Source organism: Rhagoletis zephyria, unplaced genomic scaffold (genome assembly GCF_001687245.7).
Source record: "Rhagoletis zephyria isolate East Lansing unplaced genomic scaffold, Rhagoletis_zephyria_1.1 Rzeph_scaffold_00005, whole genome shotgun sequence".
NCBI classification, from domain to species: domain Eukaryota; kingdom Metazoa; phylum Arthropoda; class Insecta; order Diptera; family Tephritidae; genus Rhagoletis; species Rhagoletis zephyria.
Window position 1 is genome coordinate 846,582 of NW_016157089.1, and position 13,584 is coordinate 860,165.

The window sequence follows — 13,584 nt, forward strand, 5'->3', positions numbered from 1 at the left end:
AGATGCAGCACAGTTGGAGAATTTCAAGAACTTCTTCACGTATATAACACTTTCTTTAGGTTATTTAAAGCGGCAAATTACCACCAAACCATAATCTTAGCAGATGAATGTGCCAATGAAAATCGTGAATTGTTGGACCAAAAAGTTTTCTATTGAAAAAATTTGTATTTTGGGCGGGACGAAGTTCGCCGGGTCTGCTAGTATTTTTATATTCCCCTTCACCTTACACTTTACTCGATTAGTTATAACTTTTTTTATGACTTCAATATTACCCAATTAATCACAATTCTTTAAATAAAAACACCTTCAAAATCAACCGTCTGACTTTGGTTGCATATGCAAATTAAATGGCGGAGTTCAGCTGTCAAACTCCAAAATATGCAAAAGAATGAGAGTCAAAAGAAGATAAGATATAACCCAGTAATCATTAAAAATATAAACCTTTCCATGGCAAATATTTATTTAATCTTTAATTTATTTTATTTAATAAATAATAGACATCACTATCCCACACAGAAAGGGAATTCTAGTTACCTCATCCTTTCCCAACGCTACATCACTGGGTCGGCAGCCCCAGTTGGTGCACACCAAAAGGAGAATTCTATTTGGTAAGGGTTATAATCCTAAGCCGCGGCCGAAGGTCGCCTACGAAGAAAACTGTTCTCTGCGAAAGGTGTTCAGCCCCCCTCATTTAAATGCATTTTCTGTTGCGGGCAACTGGTGCATTACCTTCGCTTCTTTGTGAAGGGGCATACAAATGATACAAAAAGGTGGTCAAAGTAACGCAACTGTAGTTGATTTCGCCAAATAGACGGAAAATATTTACTTTTAAACGTCAGATCGGAGAAACGCAAACAATACAGTAGCAGTGCCTTCTTGGGGAACCACACACTCTAACAAATTCTATACAATAGTGTCTCGCAAATTATATAATGCACTACCGGCCGTGCCTTAAGGACCAGTTTTTGAAACATAAAAAAGCATGTCGTATCTTGAAATCAAAGTTTTGCTACGGATAAATAATTAAATAATAAATTTACACCTTTAAGTTTTGTAGTTAATTAATTATTCTCAAAGACAACTGCTACCTGATGTACATAATTTTTGTTAGAAGTTTATAAGTTTTGTTATTTCTTATCTTTTTTAAAATTTACCATTTTTTCAACAGTCCACCCCACTGTATTATTAACATAACTAGGATTGGCATTTGGCGCTATGTTATGCTTAACATATAAAATGCCCTATCTTTTCTTATATCTAGTACGTTATACATATACATGCTTTGCAATATTGTGATTATATTTGAAATTTATGTAGATATAAGCAAAATGATAAATAAACTGAACTGAACTGAACTGGGAGAAAATTGATTCACCTTTTCTACAACATAATTTTGTCTCACGCTGCTCGAAGAGATTCTTTTCATAGCCAAGATTTTTTTAATGTGAGTACAGAAGTTGATGTGGTATCGATGGGAATTGTTCTCCTCCTATCTTCTTTATATAGAAATACATATTAACTTTTTAGGTACATCTATCTACTTTTAGGTAAAGCTTTCCGTAAATTAGGTACAATTTTATAATTAAATTTTCCATCCACGATGGAATATCAGCTGTAAATGAGGGACAGAAACAAACAGCTGATTGCTCTTTGTTCAATAAACATACCTCCAAGTCAAAATTAAACATACCTAGTAGGGTTGCATAGAGAATCTGACACAAATTAATTGCCAATTAATAGTTAATTGGCAATTACTAATTTGAATTTTTGTATGATAAATTGGGTAACAATTAAGCCTTATAGCGTTTTCTTTTCTCGAAAAAAGGCTGCACTTATTCTGCCTTGTGTTAGAGCTGTCACATTTTCATGTTCTTTTCTCAGCCCTTTCACAAGGCGTCGTGTTCTTTTCTCAGCAGGTTGCGCTCTGATCCGGCGAAAGTGCTGCCTTTTCTGCCCTCAAATAAACGTGAGGGTGAGAGTTGCATGGTTGATTTTTAATTTAAGTGTTTTGCTTTAAAATTGTTAAAGACTTACAGGCCAAGTGAATAATTCAGCTTTATTAAGTTCTATAAATAAATTGTGATGGAGTAGTATATTTTCTGTTTCATTCTCATATAAAGAACGCAACATTTTCTCAGGTTTCAGGGCAACGCAAAGCAAGAGTTCCCATATAAAAGGGCAGAACTTTTTTTGAGAAAAGAAAACGCTATTAAATTGGTGAAACGGTTCTTAATACCTTATTGGCAATTAAGAACGTTTTCACCAAATTAGGCCTTAATTGTTACACAATTTATCATAGGAAAATTCAAATTATTAATTGCTAATTAATAATTAATTGGCAATCAATTTGTGTCAGATTCTCTATGCAACCCTGCTAGCTATGTTTAACTTTGACTTGGAGGTATGTTAATTGAACAAAGAGAAATCAGCTGTTTATTTCTGGTCCCCTTTTACAGCTGATATTCCATCAGGGATGGAAAATTGAGTTAAAAAATTTTACCTAATTTACAGAAACTTTATCTAAAGGTAGATAGATGTACCTAAAAAGAAAATATGTATTTATATATAAAGAAAAATAAGAGGTAATAATTCCCATCGATGCCATATCAACTTCTGTACTCACATTAACCAAATTTTTGGCTATGAAAAGAATCTCTTCAAGCAGCGCGAGACAATACTATGTTGTAGAAAAGGTGAATCACTTTCCTCCCAGTTGTTCGTTCGTTTTAAAAAGAAATATTTTGCACCTATTTGGCGAAATCAACTACAGTTGCATTACTTTGACGACCCTTCTGTATAATCGCCTGCAAAAGTTGACCTACTGTCTACTTTGAGGAAAGCGATTTTTGAATCACCACGAGCGATTTTTCTAAATGGTCTAGATAATCGCCTCATGTAAATCCAGCTTTACGTCGGATGTTGTTTAACGAACAAACCTAATGAGAAAATAGGTTCTTTCCCGTACGCAACGCGGGATCCCGCGGGTGCCCAAAATAGCCCAGAGATCATTCCCGTACTCAACAGAGAGCGAAAATTGGAACGTATTGGATCGTAAGTATCTTCTTCTTCCTGCCCAAAACAGCCCGGACTTTTTCTCCGGGTAAAAATGGATAAAGCGTCAAAGTTCATATCAGCTGTTTTGTATTTACATGCTGCCTGTTTCTAATGATGTGCTGAGTCAATACTTTTAAGTATTAATCGATATTCGGTACCGATTTAAAAAGTATACAATATTCTCGATTCTCGGTACCGAAACATTTAGGTTTCGAATAAAAGCGCACATTGGCCAAAAATATGGAAAAAACAGTTCAGGGGAGACTCGCCTATAAAAACCCGAATGTAGGAGCCAATAGAGCTTTTAATACGGATTCAAATAAAAGATGTATATATGTCGTTCGAGGCCATAATGCAGAGAAACTCTTACTTGTTTGAAGCATTTTTGTTCCTGCTGCATCTGACGATATCATTTTTGTAGGCCTGGGGACAGATTCTGTAACCAGTTAGCGACAATTTTCGAATCGGCATCGGTTTTGTTGACGTATGATATGAAATATTTTTACGTCAACAAGTGCGATATCGATCCGAAACTTGTCGCTAACTGGTTACAGAATCTCCCCCTGAAAAGCTTCTATATCCGTAAAAGCATTTTTCTTGAACCTTGGATCAACTAAGATTAAGGGCCGGTTGTTCAATGTCTGATTAGTACAAATCGGTAGAAGCTCCGGTTAGATACAACGACTGCTTTATCGATCACATGTTATATGCATGATGTCGAAATCGTCGATAATGATGTTTAACCGGCAAGTAGTGATAACCAGACATTGAACAACCGGCCCTAAAACTGATAAAATAATATTTCTCTGTTGCGATAAGTTCAAGTGTTTAAATCGATATCATATAAATTAGTAATTAAAGTTTTTTAAACTTGAAATGCGTATAATGGCGAAGGTTTAATGTAAAGAATCGGTATCTGGTACCGAAAAGGAAGTATTGGTTACCGAAATCTCTTTTAAGTATTAGGTACCGAGTATTGGGTACCGAAAATTCAGCATATCACTAGCTCTTTCACAAATTCTGGTCACGAAATGAGGTTTTTTGCGTTCCCGTACTTCTGGATTATGTTCCATTTTTGAGAGCAAACTTTTCACTTACAGGTCTATTCTGCTTTGGTAATAAAAAGTTTGTAACCGGTAAATAAAGTTCCTGTCAATTTTTAAACCCTTTTCGCATTCTGTATACTCTTGTAACCAGTAAATTTTGTTACCATCTTATAAGCTGGTAACAAATTATTGCCCCGTGAAATATGCAATGCCAGGATTTGCACAATTCTTCATAGTTGAATTGCTGAATATTTTAACTGCATTACCAACGTAGCTAGAATCGCGGTGACAAGAACTGGTAACATTTTTTGGTAATACAATTTTCCGGTTACAAAATCTTCCATAACGTGCAGAATAGACCTGTTATTCTCTAATTACCGGATCCGGTCCGGATTGTTGGGGAAAGAACCTCATAAATTAATAGGGGTCTTCATATAAAGTTATAAAGGGATAAATTGCTTAAATTTATCAGTTTATCCGCTTTCTTTCATGAACGCACCTTCGTAAACAATTGCTCAAAATTGTTTATTATTCAACTTATCTGGCTAGTTTCGTTTCAGTGGATAGGTTTGGGTTTTGGGGTTGGTTGGCACTTTTCCCAGACGCCAGGTTATATTTACAACTCTTGAAAAACTTTAGGTAGAAAGCAGGATGTCATAAGCATACATATGTATGTCAAAACATACCGAATACCAGCTGTTTTACTAGCGGTATAGTAGTGTTGCAAAACAGCAGGTTACGAAAAAGTTGCAATTGGTCGCTTTCACACTGGAACATTTCTGCCACGAGAACAACCATAGCTTCTTTCCCGTACGCAACGCGGGAGCCATATATGCAGTTGGGCTCCAAATCCAAATTAAAAAAAAAATATTGGAATCGATAGATTACTGAGCTGAGTATAACGGTATACTTCTTTTTTTGGGCAAACAACAACAACAACAAGAATTATCAAAGGTTAAATTTCAAAATAAGCAATTTTTGAAATCAAGATTTCTTAAAAACGAATGGATGGACCTTGAAAATTTTTATTATTATTATTTTACATTAACCCAATTTTTGCAAGAACCTATTCAACATATATATAAAGTACGTATACCAAATTAAAGGAATCAAATTTTCTATTAAATGAGATAAAAATTTTCAAAATCCATTCATTCTTTTTTGAGAAATCTCGATTTCAAAAATAGCTTATTTTGAAATTTAACCTTTGATAATTCTTGTTGTTGTTGTTTGCCCGAAAAAAGAAGTATACCGTTATACTCAGCTCAATCATCTCTATCGATTCCAATATTTTTTTTTAATTTGAGATTTGGAGCCCAACTGCATTTATGCCTCCCGCGTTGCGTACGGGAAGGAACCTATGGTTGTTCTCGTGGCAGAAATGTTCCAGAGTGAAAGCGACCAATGGCAACTTTCTCGTAACCTGCTGTTTTGCAACACTATACTATACCGCTAGTAAAACAGATGGTATTCGGTACGTAGGGACACGATATCGAACCGAAAGTATCGATATGGTACTCATTTAAAGTATCGCTTTAAAAATATCGGGTACCCATTAAACTCGGAAAAAACAGACTCGATATTCCAAATATCGATACCAAAATCCAAAAAATTTATCTGAATATAGGCCACTGGGGCACAGTATAGACAGTAACCAACCTTTTTGGGTTGTTGTTGTAGTAGTCGTTGTTGTTGTAGTTATATTCACTCCTGAGGAAGGCACGGGGTTGTGTGCTGCTATTTAATGGCCTTCCTCAGACTTTTTCTTAGATTTCAGGGTTGTGTGCTGTATTATTATTAGATAAATAAATTTAAGTATTTGTCAAATCGAGATTTTATTAAAAGAAAATTATAAATGGTGTTGAAAAACCAAACAAACGCTCGTGCGAAAGCTCTATTTTTGTGTATTGTTAAAATTTATACATGCGTACTTATTCTTTTGTGGACTTTATGTTTCTTGAGAATTTAGACAACGTGCGAGCTGCCAGGTTCTGTTATCAATATAATTAACACAAGCTTTTCCGAGTGGTTGCCTTTCAAAATAAAAAGAATAAACAAATATTCGCAAATAAATTGGATTTATTTTATAACTGACAACTAACCTACGCTTTTTGTTCTTTTCTCCATTTTAATTTTGACTCCTTATTACCGCCAACAAATTAGTTTGTATACATATTTACAAGCTGTCAAAATTTTGCGTAGTCCCACGAGCTAGGTAAAACTATGGCATTCGTATTCACAACGAGAAATCTCAAAATTTTTGTTTGGTCTTTCCAAATTTTCTCTTTTTAGTCAGTTGGCAAAGGCTCCTCAGTGGCAGCGCTCCGAGCGTTGAGATAGTAATTTCATGTCAATTAGTAGAAAAGTTCCATGTTGAAAAAACTTTATTATGGCGAGAAAATTTTACATTTCTGCTGTGCCAATTCGTAACTTTTTACTTTGGAAATTTTTGACAGTTGCTCTGGTTCAAAAGAAGTTGAGCAATTAAAATCAGAAATTATACAAAAAAGACTTGTCTTTACTGACATTTATTCTTCTAGAACTAAAAGCCATGAATTTATTAGACGCCTTAGTAATAAAATCAAACCATCAGGCTGGGTTGAAAATTTTCATTCACTTCATTGTTAACAAAAATTTACAATCCGTAGTACTTTTCTATCAATTCGCAAATGCGTTTAATTTAAATCGTTTAGAAAATGCGTCATTTATGTATACCATTTTATGTGGAATTATTCAATAACTTTCGTTTTACACTATACTTTTTGTAACTATTTGGAGTTAATTATTTTTTGTTTCTTAAAAGCAACCCTGCGTGCTTGGAAGGCGTGTGTACCACTAATTTCATCCCTAGCATATTCATCCCCGAGGAAGGCAGTCGCCAAATTCACCGAAGGTTGTTTACTGGTTATATTGTGCACTGGGTTGTAGTGGTTAGAAGTGCGCAACCCTTGAAAATGAAAAACAGCTTCCCATAAAATTCACTCGCCGTTCAAAGTCGACATAAAACTGTAGGCACCCCCTTTGTGCCACAACATTAAGGCCCACGCGACAAATCGGAGAAGTTCGGCCAAACACTAACATATTGTGTAAGCGCCCGACTATTATTATTACAACACGTAGAGATTGAGGTGTTGACTTAAACATTAATTACAGTTTAAAAATGTTCATATTTAAATCAAGTGAAAAGTCTTAACCAAATGGATTTTTCCATTATACATACACTACGTACATATAATGGAAATATTCAATTCAAATACTCCCGTACTAAAATGAAGCATTTTTCACTACACGGATGGCGTTTTGCACGTCTCGGATGCTTTTTGATATGTAATTAAGAAGTTATATGTATACAAAGCCTGCACAGCGCGCTGAAGGAAATACTGGTCCAATTGCTCGAAAAATATAGTGGTAGGTATAGTAGTTTTGTAACTAGGCCAAAGATAGTCCAAAAATTTAAAGCAATGTAATGTAAAACAGGTGAATTGTACTAAAAGGGGTCCGAATCTAATGCATAAGGTACGAGTTTTGTTCTAAAATTGGTTACAATGTCATGCAGTAGCGGACAATGGGTATGATTCACGATTTGCTGATATGTAGGCACTTAGTGAACGAATTTTCATGTGCGGCGTTGGGATGTTGAGAGAGTATCCGCTTAGAAAATCTGAGAACCCCGGTTCGAATCGCAGTTGGCGCAAGTTTAGTACGGGAGTATTTGAATTGAATATTTCCATTATATGTACGTAGTGTACATTGTGTATTTTTCGAGCGATTGGACCAATCTTTCCTTCAGGAATAATGCACTAATCGCGCGCTGTGATGTTGATTCAAACTCAACATTTGAAAACACCTTTACATGTATGGCTGCAGCTGAGTGTGCAAAGACGCTTGATACAATTAGTTGCGGCCAAGAGGGTCCGGGTTCAATTCCCATCAGACGGAACATAAAATTAATTTTTTTTCTTCTTAATTACGGAAAAGCATCTGTGCACTTCACAACCACATATTTTATAACGTATATACTCAAAATTAAAACGAGTTTGGTTTGTGCTCTTTCATATGCGTATTTTTTTCAACTTAGCACGTTATTTTTTAATTCTAAAATTTTCTTCTCTCAGTGTTGGAATGTGAGTTTATGACATTCGATACGATACTAGGGTTCTGGTACTCGATTCCAAAATATATCGTTTGAAAACTATCGAATAGAAAATATCGGTATCGAATGCCAAAAGTATCGATATGGTATCGTATCGTATCGAAATTCGTGTCCCTATCGGTACGTTTTGACATACATATGTATGCTTATGACATCCTGCTTTCTACCTAAAGTTTTTCAAGAGTTGTAAATATAACTTGGCGTCTGGGAAAAGTGCCAACCAACCCCAAAACCCAAACAAAAAAAAGTTGTAAATATTTTATTAAAAGTATGATAAGGACCATGGCTTTCCCTGGCTTGTTAAATATAAATAAGTGCAATCGACCAGCCTTCACAAGGCTTTTTAGCGATGATAAAACAAAGAATCCCCACCCGATTCGACGCACGTTAGAACTTCTCACGAATGATATGAGGAAAGTTAAGAAGTTTTTTACTCCCTCAAAGGAAAAGCACGAAGAAATCTTGGAAGAAAGCCAAGAGCAAATTTCATATGGCAACGAGTTTCAGACACACTGCGACGTTCTTGTTATTGGTGGTGAAGGTGTAGGAGCTTCCACTGCATATTGGTTGAAAAAAAAAGCGCGACAAGGATTAAATGTTGTTGTGGTTGAACGTGACTTGCCTGTAAGCATAGGCTTTCATAATTTATATATATATATTTTTTTTGTGAATTTGCTCGGGTTTATTCAAGGAATTTTAATTTGTAGCTAACATCTTTTTCCACCAGCATTTCAATAAGGCTTGTTTAACCTTACCAGTGGGTGGCTTGCACCAGCAATTTCTATTGCCTGAAAATATCGAAATGGCGCTTTACGGGGCAGAGTTTTTAAGGAATTCAAAAGAAAAGCTCTGCGTGGATGTAAAATTTGATCCCCATGGATTTCTCACCTTAGCTTCTGAAGAAAACGCGGAAACCCTACGAAGTATGTCTCAAGTACAAAACGAATTTGGAGCCCGCACACAAATTCTGACACCAGAGCGTTTGAGACTTAAATTTCCTTGGCTAAATACTGAAGATGTGGCGTTGGGTATGTAAACGCTTATTAATTATAATTAGCACTTGTGTTTAAAATAAGTTTTTGAATATTCATTTAAAGGGTGTCTAGCTCTGGAAAAGCATGGATGGTTTGATTCAAACAATTTATTATCAGGGCTAAGGGATAAAGCTAAAGAATTTGGTACGCATTTCTTGAAAGCAGAATTAATAGACTTCGAATTCCAAAGCCAAACAGACATTATTGTGGAAGGCGGAGGTACAACTAATACTTACACGGCGTTGGACAAAGCTATTATTAAGATGCCGAATGGTGACAAGCGTTCCATAAAATTTGCGATATGTGTAATTGCTGCTGGGACAAATTCTGAGCGAATTGCTCGATTAGCAAAAATTGGCACTGGTGCTGGAATTTTACAAGTGCCACTACCAATTCGTCGTCGCCTCTGTCACGGCCATATTTTTGGTACGAATGCCATTAACGCACCAGGCTTAGCAACACCCTGCATAATTGATTTAAACGGTAAATACTTTAGAAGAGACGGTTTAACTGGTAACTATATTACAGGATTTAGCTCTTGCCAAGATTCAGATTCTGAAAATGTACCAAAAGAAAATCATTTTGAATCGACTGTTCTGCCTTACCTAACGCACAGAATGAAAACTTTTAGTAAGCCCCATGTCACCGAAACTTGGGAAAGTTCTTATGAATACAATGTTTTTGATGAAAATGGTATTATCGGTCCACATGCTTATTATAATAATCTCTACATTGCGACTGGATTTTCTGGTCTGGGTTTGCAGTTGGCGCCGGCAGTGGGAAGAGCGATTTCTGAACTTATAATTGATGGACAATTTCGCACAATCGATTTAACAAGGCTTGGTTTTGACAGAATCGTTGTGGATCGACCAATGTTCGAATATGGTTTGATGTAGATACTGCATCAATAACCTTAGTCGCTTTCAAAAAGATAAAATTATGTAATACTTGTTCGATTAATTGAAATTGTTAATAAGGGCAATATAATTGTAATAATAATAATCACATCAAGATTAAACATTGGGTGCGTTCAGAAATGCGTCAAGCAAAAGCATCAGCTGTGTTCCAATTAGGCATTAAACTATGGTTGGGCATATCGAACATTTCCATCCATTATAGTTTAGAAATAAAAGAGACTGATGCTCTGGCTTAATGCATTTTTGAACACACCCATTGTTTTGGAAGGGCCTAATTAAAGATTAATCTAATTTCAATCAGCCCTATTCTGCATTTCGATTACGTTCCCGCATTCCGCTCCGCTACAATCGTAATTCTGAGACACGATTGAATCGAAAAAAGAAGAGGAAGAGCGAAAGCATCTTCGAAATCAGCTGGTTGCCTAGGAATGTGTGAAATCGAAACAAAACAAAAGAAATAATTGCACCAAACTATAGCAGCTTATGAAGTTAAGGGATTTCGCCGACCTAAACGGGGTTATATCGCCGAAACAACAGCCCTCGATCGGGTTAACCCCGAGTCATTCCGGTACGTAGAACCGGATGTCGTTCTTGCCAGAACACGACACTCAGGACAGCGACATGATGCCTTTTGGTGTCGCCACAACACCACCTGCACGAGGAGGCCCACATGCTCCATGTTAAGCGGCATAACACAATGCTTTGGAAGCAGTTTCTGGTTGGGAGCCACAGAGGTGGTCACCCAAACAGACAACTCCTTGCAGAAAAGCCTTCGCCCAGGCACGTCAGCAGGCAGAGGTTCATCAAACAACCTCTGGACCCGACAGCTTATCGACAGGCCTGAATGGCATTCTCAGAGAGGCAGTCTCGAGTTATATAGACTCCCGACCTGTGAATGCCGTTCTGGGCATGCAACCACCAGACGTAGGCGAGACAGAACTTCGTCTGTCTCGGGAGACTCGGACGACAATAGCCCAACTGCGCCCTGGTTACTGCAGCAGGTTGAACTCATACCTTAGCAGATTAAACGAAGATGTTGGGCTTGTTCGAGTTGCAATCACAACCGCAGTGTTGCGCGAATTATTAAAGTATCGCGTTCTGTGTGAATATCTAGCAATGTATTATCAGTTGGGCAGTTGCAACAATGTTGCCATTTTTCATCAGTACGGCAGTAATGCCGCTTTTATTACGTGCCTCGAACAGGCCCGTTCTCAACGAATGCCCGGCATGCGGAGAGTCGCCCCATGACTCACAGCATCTCTACGTATGTCCTCTGAATCCCACCACGCTAAGACAGACCCCGTCGAGGCTGCACGCTTCCTGGAGCTACCGTTAGTAGAGCTTGACGACAACGATTGAGATACTTGAGATACTTCGCCGACCTAAACGGGGTTAGATCGCCGAAACAACAGCCCTTGGTCGGGTAAAACCCGAGTCATTCCGGTACGTAGAACCGGCTGTCGTGGGAATGAGCAATAGCCCAACTTCGCTCTGGCTACTGCAGCAAGCTAAATTCCTAAATGCGGATGTGCCGAACGAATGTCCGGCGTGCGGAGAGACCCCACACGACTCGAAACATCTCTTCGCATGCCCGGAAAACCCCACAACCCTAACGGCGTCGTCCCTATGTACTGACCCCATAGAGGCTGCACGCTTCTTGGGGCTGCCGTTAGTGGAACTCGACGACAACGACTGAGATATCAGCCGATCTGGGCGGGGTTGTTGTAGCCGCTACAACAACAACAACAACGATTGAGGGACTAACCGATCTGGGCGGGGTTTTTGGAGCCGCTACAACAATAACAGCTTATGAAGTTAAAATTTGTAAATATTTTAAAATAACTAAATATATCTAACCCATTTTAATTTAAAAATAAAATTTCGTGTTCTTAATTTAAGTGGAAACATAATTTATTGCTTGAAGAGCAGAACGAGTCCCAGATTGCTGATGTGAAAGTTGAAAGGCGGAGATTTAGGACCATGTTTGATCCTTTTCAGACGAGTGAAGAATTATAAGAAATTCATCTCGAACTGCATTCTCACCGCTCAAAGCCAGTGAAATTATAAACTTTGTTTGAGCACTCCTCAACGTTTGCATTTAATAGAGTGGAAGATTTGAAAACAAATGAATTCGATTTTGAAAGCCGTCAGCAGGATGGGAAGAACAAAGCTTATCCTTCCATTCGAGACAACATACGCACCTCGTTTTAAAAAGTTAGTAAAAACAAGTACAATAATAAAAACATCTTTTTTTATGAAACTCCACATTTTATGTACGTATGTATGTGCATAAATCTATTAATGTTATATAAAAACAATAAATTGTATTCAGTGCATTTCAGTGTTATTTATAGATAATGAAAACAAAAACGCCTGGACTTACTCTTTGAAAACCCCGCGCAATATCCCTTTTGGTTGCCATTATTTGAGCCAATTTTTCGTACTGCCCGCATTGCTGCTCGCGAAAACACAGAAATCGAGGAAATTCATTTATGATGACTTACAATCATGCACAGTATATTTTACTTAATTTTTTTTATACGATTTTTATATTTAAACCCACGAAAATAACAATCGAAACATTCTCCGCAAGGCGAATTTATACAAGGTGGTGTTACTGGCGAATTTAGATTACAACAACTACAGCCATATGTATTTTGTATGGAGTGTGTTACGTCAAATCTCAATTCGCTCCAAAGTTTACATGTATTTTGTTTTTGCTTTTGATGGGTGTGCTGTCAAATCAGCAAAAGCAAAAATAAAATACATGTAAGGCGAAGAAATCAGCTGATTTTACAACACCGCCTTTCATAAATTCGCCTTGATTCTCCATCAACAAATTTGCAACTTAGAAGAACGTAACTACCAAGGCGAATTTATACAAGGTGGTGTTGATGGCGAATTTAGATTTTCGCCGCGGTACTTCCTAATGTCAAAACGATGTCTGTTGTAAACAAGGCGAATTCAAAATACAACAAACACATCATTTTGACATTAAGTATCGTGGCGAAAATCTAAATTCGCCATCATCACCACCTTGTATAAATTCGCCTTGGTAACTACGATCGAAATGTAGAATAGGTATAACCAAGGCGAATTTATACAAGGTGGTGTTGATGGCGAATTTAGATTTTCGCCGCGGTACTTCTTAATGTCAAAATCATTTGTTTGTTGTAAACAAGGTGAATTCATATTACAACAATCACATCATTTTGACATTAAGAAGTACCGCGGCGAAAATCTAAACTCGCCAGTAACACCACCTTGTATAAATTCGCCGTGGGTATAACCGTAAATTTCGAAGATTGATCGAAACGAAACGGAACGCAGAATAGGGCTGAACAACATAGCAGTCAAAGTAAGTCAAACAAACAGTAGCA

At 37.2% G+C, this 13,584-nt stretch overlaps 1 protein-coding gene across 1 annotated transcript; it reads left to right on the top strand.

Annotated features, from left to right (window-relative positions):
• The first annotated feature begins 8,379 nt into the window (after positions 1-8,379).
• On the top strand, positions 8,380-10,501 carry l(2)37Bb (FAD-dependent oxidoreductase domain containing lethal (2) 37Bb). The gene is made up of 3 exons (XM_017632611.1): positions 8,380-8,877; positions 8,981-9,281; positions 9,351-10,501. Exons 1-3 carry the CDS (start codon positions 8,524-8,526, stop codon positions 10,181-10,183), a joined length of 1,488 nt encoding a protein of 495 aa, XP_017488100.1. The 5' UTR covers positions 8,380-8,523; the 3' UTR covers positions 10,184-10,501.
• Positions 10,502-13,584: the final 3,083 nt, after the last annotated feature.